Source organism: Sphaerodactylus townsendi, linkage group LG16 (assembly GCF_021028975.2).
Source record: "Sphaerodactylus townsendi isolate TG3544 linkage group LG16, MPM_Stown_v2.3, whole genome shotgun sequence".
Classification (NCBI taxonomy): Eukaryota; Metazoa; Chordata; class Lepidosauria; order Squamata; family Sphaerodactylidae; genus Sphaerodactylus; species Sphaerodactylus townsendi.
In genome coordinates, this window is record NC_059440.1 from 22,804,447 (window position 1) to 22,818,863 (window position 14,417).

A 14,417-nucleotide genomic window follows, 5' to 3' on the forward strand; every position below is an offset into this window, starting at 1 on the left:
AATCTTGAGATCTGTGCCTTTAAGGATAACTTGGTAGGTGAAGTTAAGCGAATCAGGGAAAGGAGAGGCCCAGCAGACTTCATCAAGCAGCTGCAGGGCACTGGGCTGCCTTCTTGTGTGTAAACAGAGAAACACAATAGCCCCACTGTGCAGCTAAGAGCCCTGAGGTAAGCACTCCATGTATAATGGGGCAGTGTCCGGTTGTTTAGTTTTGTTTGAAGAAGCACACATGATGGGAGCACCTGTTTATATATTTTTGGCCCCCATCTGGATTGGGGTGCAAATGTACACTTTTTAAAAAGCTTAAAACAGGAAAGCTCAAATGCAATTTTAATCCACCCAAGAGAGAATTATCACTCAGTGGAACTAGTGGAATTATCACTCAGTGCAGAGAGATGATGCCACATTATTATTTTCCAGGAAAAAAATGATGCATATGGACTATTGCTTGAGGATCGTCTTGTAAATCCATTTCTGAAAGTTGGCCACTGCTGTGTAGACACCCGGATATCTGGGACTGGCACAGCTGTTTCCCCAGGAAACGATTCCAAAGACACGTCCTTCACAGACCAGAGGCCCACCCGAGTCTCCCTGGGATAAGCGGGAAGGGAGAAAGAAAAAAGAAAAGCAGAGATTGACACTCAGGTTACATGAATACATTTCTATTTCGTCTTCTCTCTCCTAGGAATTTGACCAGTGTTTTTTGGTTTTTGCCAACAAATCACAGCTGACTTTTCTTGTCTCCACCTCCCCCCCCCCCCCAAGAAACTTGGGCCTTAGAAACTTTGAAATCTATCCTGTCTGTCCAGAAGTGCTGGTCAGCAGTGTTGGCAAAAAATCAAGTTTCATGCTCTATGCTTTTAAAACAGTTTTCATTGCAGATAATTGAATGCTGATCAAAAAAATGAAATGTACTCATTACGGTTCAGTTAAGCCTGTGGGGGGAGGCTGGCAGCTCACCCTGCTTTTGTATGTGCCCTCTTTTAAAAGTTGGCTTTGCATATTGGTGAGAACTGTTCTCCCATTAGCAAAGTGAGGGCTAACCCCACACAGAGCCAGGGGGCTCTGTGTGGGGTTAGCCATCACTTTGCTAATGGGAGCACACTTCTCACCAAGTTTATGCAAATCTTGGACTAAAAAGATCAGAGTTCAGATTTGCCACAAAGTGCTTGGGCTGGGCTGGAGTTGCATGGGAAATACATGGAGACTTTGGGGGGGGGGGTGGAGCCTGAGGAGGGTGGGGTTTGGCAAGGGGAGGGGCTTCAAAGGCATATAGTGCCATAGAGTCCATCTATGCAGCCATTTTCTCCAGGTGAATTGATCTTTGTCACTTGGAGATCAGTTGTAATCCCAAGCGATCTCCAGTTACCACCTGGAGGCAGAACGAATGCCACTCTGCCCCAGTCGATGGAGGCTCTCTCAAAGCCATATATTTAACAAATTATTTCTAAATAACTCATATGACCTATAACAGAGGCATATCTAGAGAAAATGTAGGCCTGTGCAAAATTGAGTTTTCCACCCCCCGGTATGGGCAGCCACCCTCCCGCACCACGACCAAACAATGTTTTTTTTGCACCAGGTCTTGAAGTCAGTGTATGGACCCGGGGGAAAGCAGGAGAGGTATGGTGGGCAATTTGCCATCCCCCACGTGACCCTATATGTCCCCCTGGGCCGCATGTCCCTGATCTATAACAGTAACCTTTCTTTTGTTCTATAGGTACAATCACTCATCAGTAGAAAAACCAAACCTGTCAATCTTTTTACTGAAGAAATTTCAACAAATGAATATTTTTCATTTCCTGAGGGATTTTTTAAAACATAAAATACATATACATCAAATGTTCTTGCTCCACAGACAAAAATCCAACCTTCGTAGCTACGCATCAATGCCTACATCACTGTAGATTTTCTTAGGCATTACAGCATGATTTCACTTGCAATCAACATCATTACAAAAAGAGTTTTGGGGGCAATTAACCTCCGGTTGGGTTTAAATTTTGTGGACACTTCTTCATGTCCAGTACTAAAGTTAGCTCCCTGGCAATACAGCAGTTTGTGCAAACGCACTTCCAAAGCTTTCTAGAGCTTAACAATAATACTCTCCAGTGTAGCGTATTGGTTAAGAGCAGGTGCACTCTAATCTGGAGAACCGGGTTTGATTCCCTGCTCTGCCACTTGAGCTGTGGAGGCTCATCTGGTGAACCAGATTATGCACTCCAAATGCATGGCCAGCTAGGTGATCTTGGGCTAGTCACAGTTCTTCAGAGTGTTTGTTGTGCGGTGGGGGAAGGGAAAGGAAATTGTAAGCCCCTTTGAGTCTCCTTACAGGAGAGAAAGGGGGGGGGGGCATAAATCCCAACACTTCTTCTTCTCTGAAACCGACATGCTGCTGCTTGCTCTCAGAAGCCACAATGGTCTTCATTGGAGAGCTCTGAGCTATATGTATTTTGTGTAAAACACTCGGGAAACTAAAGATATCTTGGTTCCTGGTTTTTCACTGATGAGTGGTTGTGTACTGTAAGAAAACAGAAAGTTATTGTTATTGGCCATATGAGTTACATAGAAATAATTTGTTAAATATATTGAGTTCGAGAGAGCCTACAGCAACTGGAGCAGAGTTGCATTTGTTTAATCTGTTGGTGCACCTACCTACTGATTGTTGTGATGGACCACGTGGAGGCTGGCAATTCTAGACCAGGTAGATCAGGGGTGTCCAACTCTGGGGCTTCAGATGTTCATGAACTACAATTCCCGTCAGCCCCTGCTGGCATGGCCATGCCAGCAGGGGCTGATGGGAATTGTAGTCCATGAACATGAACATCTGAAGCACCAGAGTTGGACACCCCTAGGGTAGATTGTCTGCCAGGTTAGCCTATCTCACAAGCTTCAGCAGGTCAAGTCCTGCTTCCCATAGTGAATGCTCTTCTTGAATGAAGATGAATCACCCGTGGGGATAAGGTGTTAGAAGATGAGGGGAGGAGGGAGATCTATTTTTAAAATACAAGAGTGACTCAGAGAACCTCTCGCTATTTCTCCTAGAAAATTATAAAAGATTGCAGCATTGCAGAGCTAAAAAAAAACCCACTTCCTTATTCATGGAGTACCGGTAAATATAAGCAAAATGTTACCAGGTCAAAAACCTGCAGAAAGTTGCTTTTGAAGCAATTTTCTGCCCAGGATTGCCAATTGGCCTGGAGGAAGCGTCCCCTTAACAGAATTAATAGCATATTATTTTCCAGGTGATACCATTTACCTCAGTGCTATCAAAAGCTTCAACTTCCTAGTCCAGTGATGGCGAACCTTTTCAAGACCGAGTGCCCAAATCGCAACCCAAAACCCACTTATTTATCGCAAAGCGCCAACATGGCAATTTAACCTGAATACTGAGGTTTTAGTTTAGAAAAAACAGTTGGCTCCGACGCACGCGTTACTCAGGAGTAAGCTTGATGAAGCAATCATGCAACGCTTCGAATGGGTGAATCACGACCCTAGGAGGGTTTACTCAGAAGCAAGCCCCATTGCTAGCAACCGACCTTACTCCCAGGTAAAGGATCATGCCCAGGCCAGCCTAGGTGTGTGTGTGTGTGTGGGGGGGGGGTGATTTTCCACCCCTCCACATGATGAACTCTGTGCACCCGTGCCCACAGAAAGGGCTCTGAGTGCCACCTCTGGCACCCGTGCCATAGGTTCGCCACCGCTGGCCTAGTCCCACACATTTAAGTTTCTATTAAAGGAACTAGGGTGTTTTCTGCACAAGTTGTTTACAACGTATATTGGCAGCAAATGCTACATTTTTTCCTTGCACCATTCTTCCTCCATTTGGCTTTGGAAACATTTTTCCTTCATTTTTCCTCCATTGTTTTCCCATGTACTTTTACCACAATTTTTTTTCTATCAGTTTCTGAGCCACCTTCCCTTGAGCAGCATGTAATCATGTTGAAACGGTCTTTCTTTCTCCACCCCTTCAAAACACCTGGCTCTAATTCATGTCTGTTTGCCCAACCTCTCCTTCAGTCATTTTTTTCTCTCCCTCATCCTGTTTCTGAAAGGATTTTTTTTTCTTTTTGTCATATCACATTAGTGAGGTAATGTCAGGGCATAGACCCAAGCCAGGGGGATTGTATCAGCTTTGTCAATTTCATCTTGCATTAGCCATGTAACATTAAGGCAAAAAGACACTTTGTAGGCAGTTAGGAGTGAGTGAAACTGACTGGCGAAGTTGCCTTTGCAGGAGGAAATTGACAAAGGACTGCCACAATAATGAACCTCTGTTACTGCAGTTCTAATTTCACTGAAAAATGTAGTTCTGTGTGTGAGTGGGTGGGCTACATGTTTCAGTGCCTATAGGTAACAGTGCCAATAGTTTTTTTTAATTTCCATTTTCTGCAAACATCTGGTACTTATCCACGCTCTGTAGTTCCCCAACCTCCCCGTCAGCCATTTTCTCTTCCTCCTTCCTTTTCAAAAGGAATGTTTTTTGTTTTTTCGTTTTAATTCTTTGTCGTATCTAACAAGTGCTGAGGCAGAAATGCAAACTGGTCAATTGGATCAGCTTTGTCAATTTCACATAGAACTTGTGATCTTAATGTTCAAGCAGAGAGCAATTCTGAAGCTGAGGATGTCAGAGTATTAGGAGTGTAACGGCTCATGGCTGCATGTAATTAGGGACTGCTGCAGTAACAATCATGTGTTATTGCAGATCAAATTTGCCCGGAAAATGTGGTTTTTTGTTTGTGGGAGTGGGTGACTGTGTTTCTGTTTCTTCAGGCAACAGTGCCTGTTTTGGCTTCCGTTTTGGTAATTCTCAATAGTAGAAATGAAGCCTGAGATATTTTAGAATTGTTGCTGCTTCAAAAAGTAGCTATGCAGAAACGCTACGGTGTCTGCACAAAAGAAAACGAATGGGGAGTGTTGTGCTTTTACATCGTGGATAACATCCCATTACAATGTGCAAATAAAGCATTTTGAACCTAGAAATAAAATGTTTCGGCTGAAAAGCTATGCCAAACTCCATGGAAGAAACATTTTATTTGCTGCCTCAAAACATTTTATTTTTGGCTATAAGGAAAGGGCCTCTGATTTGACTCTTTACAAAAATAGAAGCCAAAGTTTAGGCTTAAAGTAGTTCCGTGCCTGGGTTAAGGAGGCCGGCATTTACCTGGCATGCATCTTTGCCTCCGGTGTTGAACCCGGCACAGATCATATTCTTAGTGATATATCCAGCATACGAAGCTGAGCTGTTGCACTTCCGAGTAGCAATGATGGGGAGGCGGACACTGCGCAGGGTGTCGGAGGTCCTCCCCCCAACGGGGGTGGTGTAGCCCCAGCCAGAGACTTGGCAGAGGCGACCATCTCTTACTGTAGTTCCTTGCTGGGGAAGAGGCACAATGGAGACAGAGGAGCTGTAGGATACTGGCTTGTTCAACTGTTTTGAGGAAGCAAAACAGGAAGGACAGATTTCAGTAATATAATTAAATTCTGGCACTCCTTGGACAGAAAAGAGTTTGCCTTGATCAACAAGGCCTTTAGAACAATTAACTTTTGGTCTCTGGCCCAAAAGCTGTCCAGCTGTACTGAAGAAAGGCCTTCTCGGCTTTGGCCCCAGCCTGATGCAATTTTGCAGGACCTGTAAGACAGAGCTGTTCTGCTAGGCCAGTGATGGCGAACCTATGGCACGGGTGCCAGAGGTGGCACTCCGAGCCCTCTCTGGGGGCATGCACAGAGTTCATCGTGTGGGGGGAAATCGCCCCCTCCACACACACATCTAGGCTGGCCTGGGCTGCTGGGCTCGATTATTAGCATTAAACCTAAGGCCTAGTTTTGAGGAAGCAGTATAGGTAACCCTGTTAAGCACTGTTAAGCCCCACTGATTTTCATGCAAAGAACTAAAGCATGATCCTTTACCTTGGAGTAAGCTGACAATGTGCTGGCAATGTGGCTTGCTTCTGAGTAAACCCTCCTAGGGTCATGATTCACTCGTTCAAAGAATTGCATGGTTGCTTCAAAGCAAAGCCAACAACTACCACCAAGCTTACTCCCGAGTAACACACGCCTCAGAGCCAACCATTTTTTCTTAACTAAAACCTCAGTATTCAGGTTAAATTGCCGTGTTGGCACTTTGCGACAAATAAGTGGGTTTTGGGTTGCAGTTTGGGCACTCGGTCTCAAAAAGGTTCGCCATCACTGTGCTAGGCATATGGTTGATAAAAGCCACAATATCCCTCTAACTGTCCTCTTTCCCCCTTCTCGTCCTTTCCCTCTTCCTCTCCCCACCCCCTTCTTTCCCCTTTTTCCTTCCCTCTATTTGTATGAATGTGGTTTTTAAGGGCCAGTGCTCAATTTTAGTGGTATCCCTTAGGATTAATGGCACCAGGATATATTGTGGAATTTTATTGACTTCTGGATGTTTTCATTGGGGAAGGGAAGCCTATAAAATGAACAAACAAATAAAATATAACAAATTTTGGGCAGGATGCACAGTGAAGACATTTTGGGGCTTCTGTTGCCTCCCCCCCCCCAAAAAAAACCCCTTGCCTGAATAACAACGATCAAGAATTCATCCCTGCAGTATACTGTTTTGCTCCTAATTGAGCCTGAGGCCCTTTATTGTTGTGCTGTTTCCTGTTTCTTTATATTCGTTTTGTTGTCATAAAATGCACAAGTTTTTACAGTTCTTCTCCCCCCCCCCCCCCCGCACTTCCTGTTTCCTGTGAAAATAAAAACCAAACAGCAAAGTTCCTCAGGACTCCTCGCTCATTGCTTTTCACAAATTGAACAGAGTGAAACCTGTTGTCTGTTGCAGTGTAGATAGTTGAGGACATTTTGCAAGAACACACTTCTTCCGCTGCTATTCTTTGGGCTCTGGTTTACCCAGGATTAATAAAGGGAAGGATTCCAGTTCTGCGTCTCAAAGTGCACCATGAAGACAAGTCAGTAGGCACAGAAAGAAATTAGACAGGAAAATCCAGAAGGTTAGCAAAACCTATAGCCTGCAGCTTAGGCCCCTTCTGCACATAATGCACTTTCAATCCACTTTCAATCCACTTTGCAGCTGTGTGGAATAGTCAAATTCACTTGCAAACAATTATGGAAGTTGATTGAAAGTGCGTTATTCTGCATGTGTAGAAGGAGCCTGAGAGATGATCACAAGTTTTTCTAGGGATAAATAAATGCATGTAAAGGAAGACCCACATATTTATAGCCTGAAATAACAAGAAGAGTCAAGGTCGGTAAAGGAAAGGCTAACATGGAATCAACTTGGAGATCCCTATGAAAAAGTAATGCCAAGAAGAAGAAGAAGAAGAAGGAGGAGGAGGAGGAGGAGGAGGAGGAGGAGGAGAAGGAGAAGGAGGAGGAGGAGGAGGAGGAGGAGGAGTTTGGATTTATATCCCCCCTTTCTCTCCTGCAGGAGACTCAAAGGGGCTTTCAATCTCCTTGCCCTTCCCCCCTCACAACAAACACCCTGTGAGGTAGGTGGGGCTAAGAGAGCTCCGAGAAGCTGTGACTAGCCCAAGGTCACCCAGCTGGCATGTGTGGGAGTGTACAGGCTAACCTGAATTCCCCAGATAAGCCTCCACAGCTCAGGCGGCAGAGCTGGGAATCAAACCCGGTTCCTCCAGACTAGATACATGAGCTCTTAACCTCCTCCTATAGATGACTTCTTTTCTTCTGCTTTCTTTGGTAATGTCTTTGACCTGAGAAGACGTTCTGAGCATATCCTCGGCAGCTCAGACTCAGTCACTTCCTTCCTTTGAGTCTTGAGTCCCTTCTTTCTGTAAGAGATGGACAGTTTTATTACCTTAAGAAGCATGATGTCTGCATTTTTGGACGTGGCACTGTAATCAGGGTGCACCACCATCCGGGCGGGCCGGAATATCTGTTCCGTGCCTTCGTAAGTGGAAAGAGAATATTCCCCAGCGACGATCAACATCTGGTTGATCCTGAAAGAAAAAGTCAGAGGAGAGATAAAGCAGCTTTAAAAACAACAATAATTGTTTTTGCATGTATTTAAAACCTTGTCAATAAAATTACCTGAGGCTGTTTTGCAATAAATAAATAAAAGCAAGAGGCCTTCCCTGTTTTCTTTTGAGAATTTTTCACTGTAAATTTATACAAATGGGTGCAAACCACTCTTATGCTTATTTATGAGGAAAGCTGGGATAAACATATTATAAACCAACATTTCTCACAATTTGGAATTTATACAGTGTCTCCTGCTAGAGTTCCCAGTTTACTTCCTATTTTAAGTTTTCCAGTGAATCTGGCTTATTCCCACATATGTTGTGATCTTTTGGGGGGGCCTTACCCAGTTCTGCAGTGTGCCGCAGTGAGGACCCATCTGCGACTGACCAGCGCTCCCCCACAGAAATGGGAGCCGGTATTCCTCTTAAGAGACACGAGGTACTTGGAAGAGCGGGGGGCGACGATGTATCCCCCAATGATGCGCTGGACATCACTCTCTCCATCTGCAAAGTGCAGAGAACGGTCATAGAACAGCTACCAGATCTAGCAAGGGCAAAACCATAGAATCATAGAGTTGGAAGAGACCACAAGGGCTATCAAGTCCAATCCCCTGCCATGTAGGAACACACAATCCAAGCACACAAATCAAATGCTACATGGTGGGTCAGGGCCATGCAAGAATGGGATCCCACAGGTCAGACAAGTTAAGGCTTTGTACATGTAACCTGTTTCCTATTTCCTTTGGTTCCCACCCAAGAAGCAACATGAAAGGGATAACTGTGATCTGGGAATGGAAGATTATCCACAGTTCTGTTGTCAGACTATTCATTCTCTGGCAAGTTTTAGACTTACAGGAACTCAGAGCTTCTGCTGAGGTGGAGGACCAGTCAGGAGAATCATTCTCTGAAGGTTGATGGATCCTGAAGATCTCTTTGTCCTCAGGAAGTTTCCCAATGGCATGGCTGACACTTTCGTTGAAGTCTTGGTTGAGCACTAGAACACAGATTTCGTAGGTGACACATTGTACTAAGACATCTGTAGTCACTGATGAGAGAGAAATTCACTCATTGGGTAACAGGGTGGGGGCATTGTGGTGAATAGGGTTGCCAACCTCCAGGTGAGGCCTAGAAATCTTCCCACTGATCTCCAGACTGCAAAGATCAGACCCCATGGGGAAAATGGCTCCCTTGAAGGATAAAACAATCAGCATTATGCCCTGTTGTGGCCCCTCCACAAACTCTGACCATTCCAGGTTCCACTCCCAAATTTGCAGGAATTTTCCAGCCCAGAGTTGACAACCCAGTAGTGGCTAGAGAAACTCTCAACGCAAGCACACTTTTTTATTATTATTGCTGAGATCATGAGAGTTAGCAATATCAAAACAAATCTTTATTGTGGTCATAGACCAGCATAGCAATATGAGATGCCAGGATGTCCAAGTGAAATATAATTCTATGTTTAGCCAGTCTCTCCATGAGCTAACCTGCATTTCCAAAGGGCCAGGCTTCATCTAACTGTTCTTTGCTGATGTTATGGGCACTAGCCAATCATCCTTTATGTGTAATGGACTGCCTTTTGGTTCTGACACTCCTATCATTGAAATAATTTCCCTGGGCATGAATGAACTTGCAAGGTCTACAGTTGTGTACCATGTGAGCTCACTTACACAGCTGGTTACCTCAGATTAGCTGACATGACTAAAACCCAGAAAACATTTGTGGGACCGGGGAGGGGTGTTCCTGCCACCTGGAGTTGAAGGTCCCTGGTTTCTAGGTTGCACCGTTGGCCAAGGTGGCTGGGCAGAGATGGATATTTTAGTTCAAAAGTTTTGCCTGCAGTTTTTTTGGTGTGTGTGTGTGTGTTTGCTATGGATTTTCTGTCATTTAATGCAGTTGCCTGTCTGTTCTGCTGCTTAGGGCAATTGTTAAACTAGGACCAATTTCAGTCCTCTATGTGTCAGATAAAAAGCTTAATTTCTTGAGTAACAAAGCCTTTGTGTTCACAGCAGGGGCGGGATTCGGATGAGACTTTTATGTACACTCATGAATGCCTTGGCTCTTTTCGCTAAGAAGGAAAGAAAGAAAGAAAGAAAGAAAGAAAGAAAGAAAGAAAGAAAGAAAGAAAGAAAGAAAGAAAGAAAGAAAGAAAGAAAGAAAGAAAGAAAGAAAGAAAGAAAGAAAGAAAGAAAGAAAGAAAGAAAGAAAGAAAGAAAGAAAGAAAGAAAGAAGGCAGCAGAAATTTGGTAATCAGATGTCCCATTTTTTGTTTTAATTTCAAATCAGCTTTGGGGAGGGGAAGGCAACTCAGGTGAGGTCACTGTGCTATATCTTGCCTTAATCTGTATCCTGTATGAGTGGTGTATCCTCCCTGCACTCAGATGCGATTTGCATAAGAAGGGACGTATAGGTTACATACAGCATGATGTTGTATTTCAAGTCTCGGATTACGATCTGGGAGATCCTGGTTCAAATCTCTACTCTGCTGTGAAAGATCACTGGATGCCCTTGGGCCAGTTGCTACTTCTCACCCTACCTTGCAGGGTTGTTGTGAGGATACAACTGAGCGGTGTGAATGCTATTGGAAGCTGCTTTGGGGCTGTATTGGGAAGAGAAAGCGGGATACAAATATCTAAATAAATAACATATCATATCTCTACCTCACTCTTTCTCTACAGAGTTCAAGGCAGTGCAATCCCCACCCCTCTGAATCCACGCAGCAGCCCTCTGATGAAGGTTAGACCAGATCATGACCGCACAGCCCAGAAAATCCTCAACAGCTAGTTGATTTCGGCCGTCAAAGCCTTCAACAATACATTTCTGGCATCCCTTTGGCCCGAAGCATGATTTGACCCTGGCCACCCAATCCCTGCCTGATGCTGAAACCACTTTTCCATCTTGCTCATTAAAGCAGCCATTTCCAAACTGAAGACGCTATGTCTTTTTCAAAGCCCGTTAGAATTTTTTTCAAGAACCATTTTCAAAGAAAAATGACTGCAAATTGTCAACGGTGGCTGACAAGAGTTGAGAACAAGCAAATTAATGTTCCCTTAAGTGCAGATAAGTATTCTGTTATGCAGTGCTATTTTCTTCGGGAAGATTTTTTTAAAAAGTCTTCTCTAATGTTCGTGGTGACTTGCAGTTCTGATTTGCATGTTCTTTTAGGGCGCAGATGAGAGATGCCCTTGAACATGTACTCTGGGAGCAAGTCTAAAAGCAGCATTAGGCAGTATTCAGTGTTGGACTCGGCTCGGGGATACCTATGTTCAAATCCTGCATCCAAAGAGAGCCAGCGTGGTGGTGTGGTTAAGAGTAAGTTGATTCTAATCTAGAGAACTGGGATTGATTCCCCACTCCTCCATCTGAGTAGCAGAGGCTTATCTGGTGAACCAGATGTGTTTCCACACTCCTACGTTCCTGCTGGCTGACCTTGGGCAAGTCACAGTTTTCTCAGAACTCTCTCAGCCCCACCTACCTCACAAGGTGTCTGTTGTGGGTAGAGGAAGGGAAAAAAGCTTGTAAGCCACCTTTAGTCTGGTTCTGGTGGGTTTTCCGGGCTGTGTGGCCGTGGTCTGGTGGATCTTATTCCTAATGTTTTACTTGCATCTGTGGCTGGCATCTTCAGAGGTGTATCACAGAGGGAAGTCTGTTACACACTGTGTCCCAGTGCAGGCAAAACATTAGGAACAAGATCCACCAGACCACAGCCACACAGCCCGGAAAACCCACCAGAACCAGTTGAATCCGGCTGTGAAAGTCTTCAACAATACACCTTGAGTCTCTTTACAGGAGAGAAAGGTGGGGCATAAATCCAAACCCTTCTACTCTTCTTCTTCATACCCACTCCTCTATGAAGTTCACTGGGTGACCGTAGGCTCCTGTTTCATTTTATCTTCACAACACCCCTGTGATGTAGGTAAGGCTGAGAGACAGAGAATTATTCAGCCAATGAACCCCTGCAGAGAAAGCTCTGACCTTTGGCCTGTTCAGTAAACAGGGGAAAAGCTTATCAGGGCCATGAAGAATGTAATATCCAGGCTGGCTGATGTCCAGGTTGCAAAATCCAGGGTTTTTTGGCAGAGAATCTGGGTCACCTTGGAGAATCTGGGTCACACACACCCTCCACTCCCCCCCAAGATTACACTGTTCAGGATGCGGCATTTTCTTGTAAGCAATTAGCCTTTGTGTCCCAGTCATAAATTCTGGACTTCCTTTACGTCACCTGTTGGAAGCCGGAGAGAGGGGGGCAGATTCAAAGGGCTCTCCTCCCTGCTGTTAGAGTAAACACTCCAAGCATTCCCCGTTCCTCCACCACCAAGCAAGAGGGACAGGAGTGGTGGTGGATGGGTCTTTGGGGACAGACTCTAATTGATCTGATACTCTATTATCATCTTCTCCCTGACATTACCAGGATGAGAGTCATAGATTATTCATGGAGCTCTAGACACGATTTCTCCAGGGGTCATAAAGGAATGAGCAATGGAGAATCTAATTGTTTTTCACGGGGATTTTAATTACTTGATGCCAGAGCAAAGGGACAATAAGCCGTAGAATTATTGAGGCTGCAGAGGATACAGAGGGCCGCTCCTGTCCGGTCCTGCAGTCCTAAGCATTGGTTCCCCGCCCCCACCCTATCGACTTGAAGCCCATTCATTTTGCTCCCAGAATTTCAACAGACATCCAAACAGCAGAGATTGTTCTTCCAAAGACAATGGCTGCTATGGGATGTGGGGACTCTCTAGTACAGTGGTGGCGAACCTTTGGCACTCCAGATGTTATGGACTACAATTCCCATCAGCCCCTGCCAGGACGGCCAATTGGCCGTGCTGGCAGGGGCTGATGGGAATTGTAGTCCATAACATCTGGAGTGTCAAAGGTTCGTCATCATGGCTCTAGTAAAATACTGTGGTAAGGTCCCTCATCTCCCCAAAACCCATCTGTCCCAGACTCCATGGCCTGTTGTGTTCCCCACTCCACAAAGTCCTCCCTCCTCAGGCTCCACCCCCAAATCTCCAGAATTTCCCAACCCAGAGTTGGTAATCTTACCTAGAAGCACATCTGGAAACAGTATTAGTGAACCTTTGGTCTGATCACAGGAGGCTCTTCCTCTTCTGTCCTGCCATTAGTGTCTATCAGGTTAATAGGGTTGTTAAGTCCACATTAGGAAATTCCTGGAGATTTGGGCATGAGACCCTTTACGATTTGACATCCCTCTGCCCCTTCAGCTCATAAATTCTGCATCAAAGCTGTACGGTGTACGTCCACAACACAAGCAAAGCTAGCAAAGTAATAGTTAAAAGAGGAGAACCAAAATAGTTGCCGAAAAAGATAAAGGGATATGAAAGGGAACACAATCAGGAAAATTCACTAATCTCTAGGTTACAGACACATTCCGTGCTGAAGAGTTCTGCAAACTGCAAACATAAATCCCGCAATTAGAATAATTTATGCAGATGGAGCCCTAGTGAAAATATCAACCAGAAAACAAAGTTTTGTTCAAAAAGTCACATTTTCTCCATGGGATAAGAGCAGGCAAACAAACTTGAAACATCACCAGTGGTTGGATACTCACCAATCCCGGGAAGGAGATTTAGAATAAGCAGAAGTCTGTGGTTGCAATGCTCCATCCTGCATTTGCTTTCTATTCCTGTTTGCTCCAGATATTTCTGTTTGCTCCAGATGAAGGACAGCTGCCCTGGGGATGAAGTCTGGCTGAATCGTCTTCTCCCCTCATGCCCGGGTCTCCTGGTTCTCCTTTCCGTTGCTATGACAACCCAAACCCCAGAGAGAACAGTCGGTTATTCACCAATGCCCTTCAGGACACCACTGCCCGGCGGCTTCCTCCTCACCTTGCGTTCTCAACTTCCACGTCAGGATGGGTCACAGGTTGTAACCGCCACCCCTCACAAACTTGGACGACGGCTTCTCAAGTTTCTTGGCCGCTTCTGTGGGCCAACGGCATGAGCATCTTCCTGAATGGGCCTCGTCTCTCACCTCTTCGTGCAGGGCATCAGTCGCATAGCGAAAGGCCCCAACTGGGCAGGATGCCCGAGCCGATCATTCGTAACCTCCAACGGGAGAGGATCCAGCTTCACGATGCAGCAGCCACATCAAATCCTCAGGGCAATCCCTGAAGAGAAAAAGCACTCTTTGCTACCTTGCTCTGGACAAAGCTGACCTGTTGCTTTTGTTATATCTAGAAGAGGTTGCTCCTTATTGGTACACTTGAAGATACCTTCAACTGAGTTAGACCACTACTCAAGGCCACTACTGTCTACTCTGGCAAGCCATGGCTCTGCAGGGCCTCAAAAAGAGGTCTCTCGCATCATAGAATCATAGAGTTGGAAGAGACCCCAAGGACCATCAATTCCAACCAGTGGCGTATCTGCCTAGGGACAAGGGGTACCCCTGGTCCCCGGGCGCCACTCTTCTGGTCACATGGGGGCGCAAAATCGG

General features: G+C 45.2%; 1 protein-coding gene across 1 annotated transcript; it reads right to left on the bottom strand.

Annotated features, from left to right (window-relative positions):
- Positions 1-235: 235 nt before the first annotated feature.
- LOC125445632 (trypsin-like) lies at positions 236-13,934 on the bottom strand. Its single transcript, XM_048518806.1, has 7 exons — positions 13,811-13,934; positions 13,534-13,725; positions 8,818-8,958; positions 8,309-8,468; positions 7,802-7,943; positions 5,162-5,428; positions 236-591 (listed from the first exon to the last, which is right to left on the bottom strand). The coding sequence occupies exons 2-7, from the start codon at positions 13,586-13,588 to the stop codon at positions 442-444; spliced, it is 915 nt and encodes a 304-aa protein (XP_048374763.1). The 5' UTR covers positions 13,589-13,725; positions 13,811-13,934; the 3' UTR covers positions 236-441.
- Between the last annotated feature and the right edge of the window lie 483 nt (positions 13,935-14,417).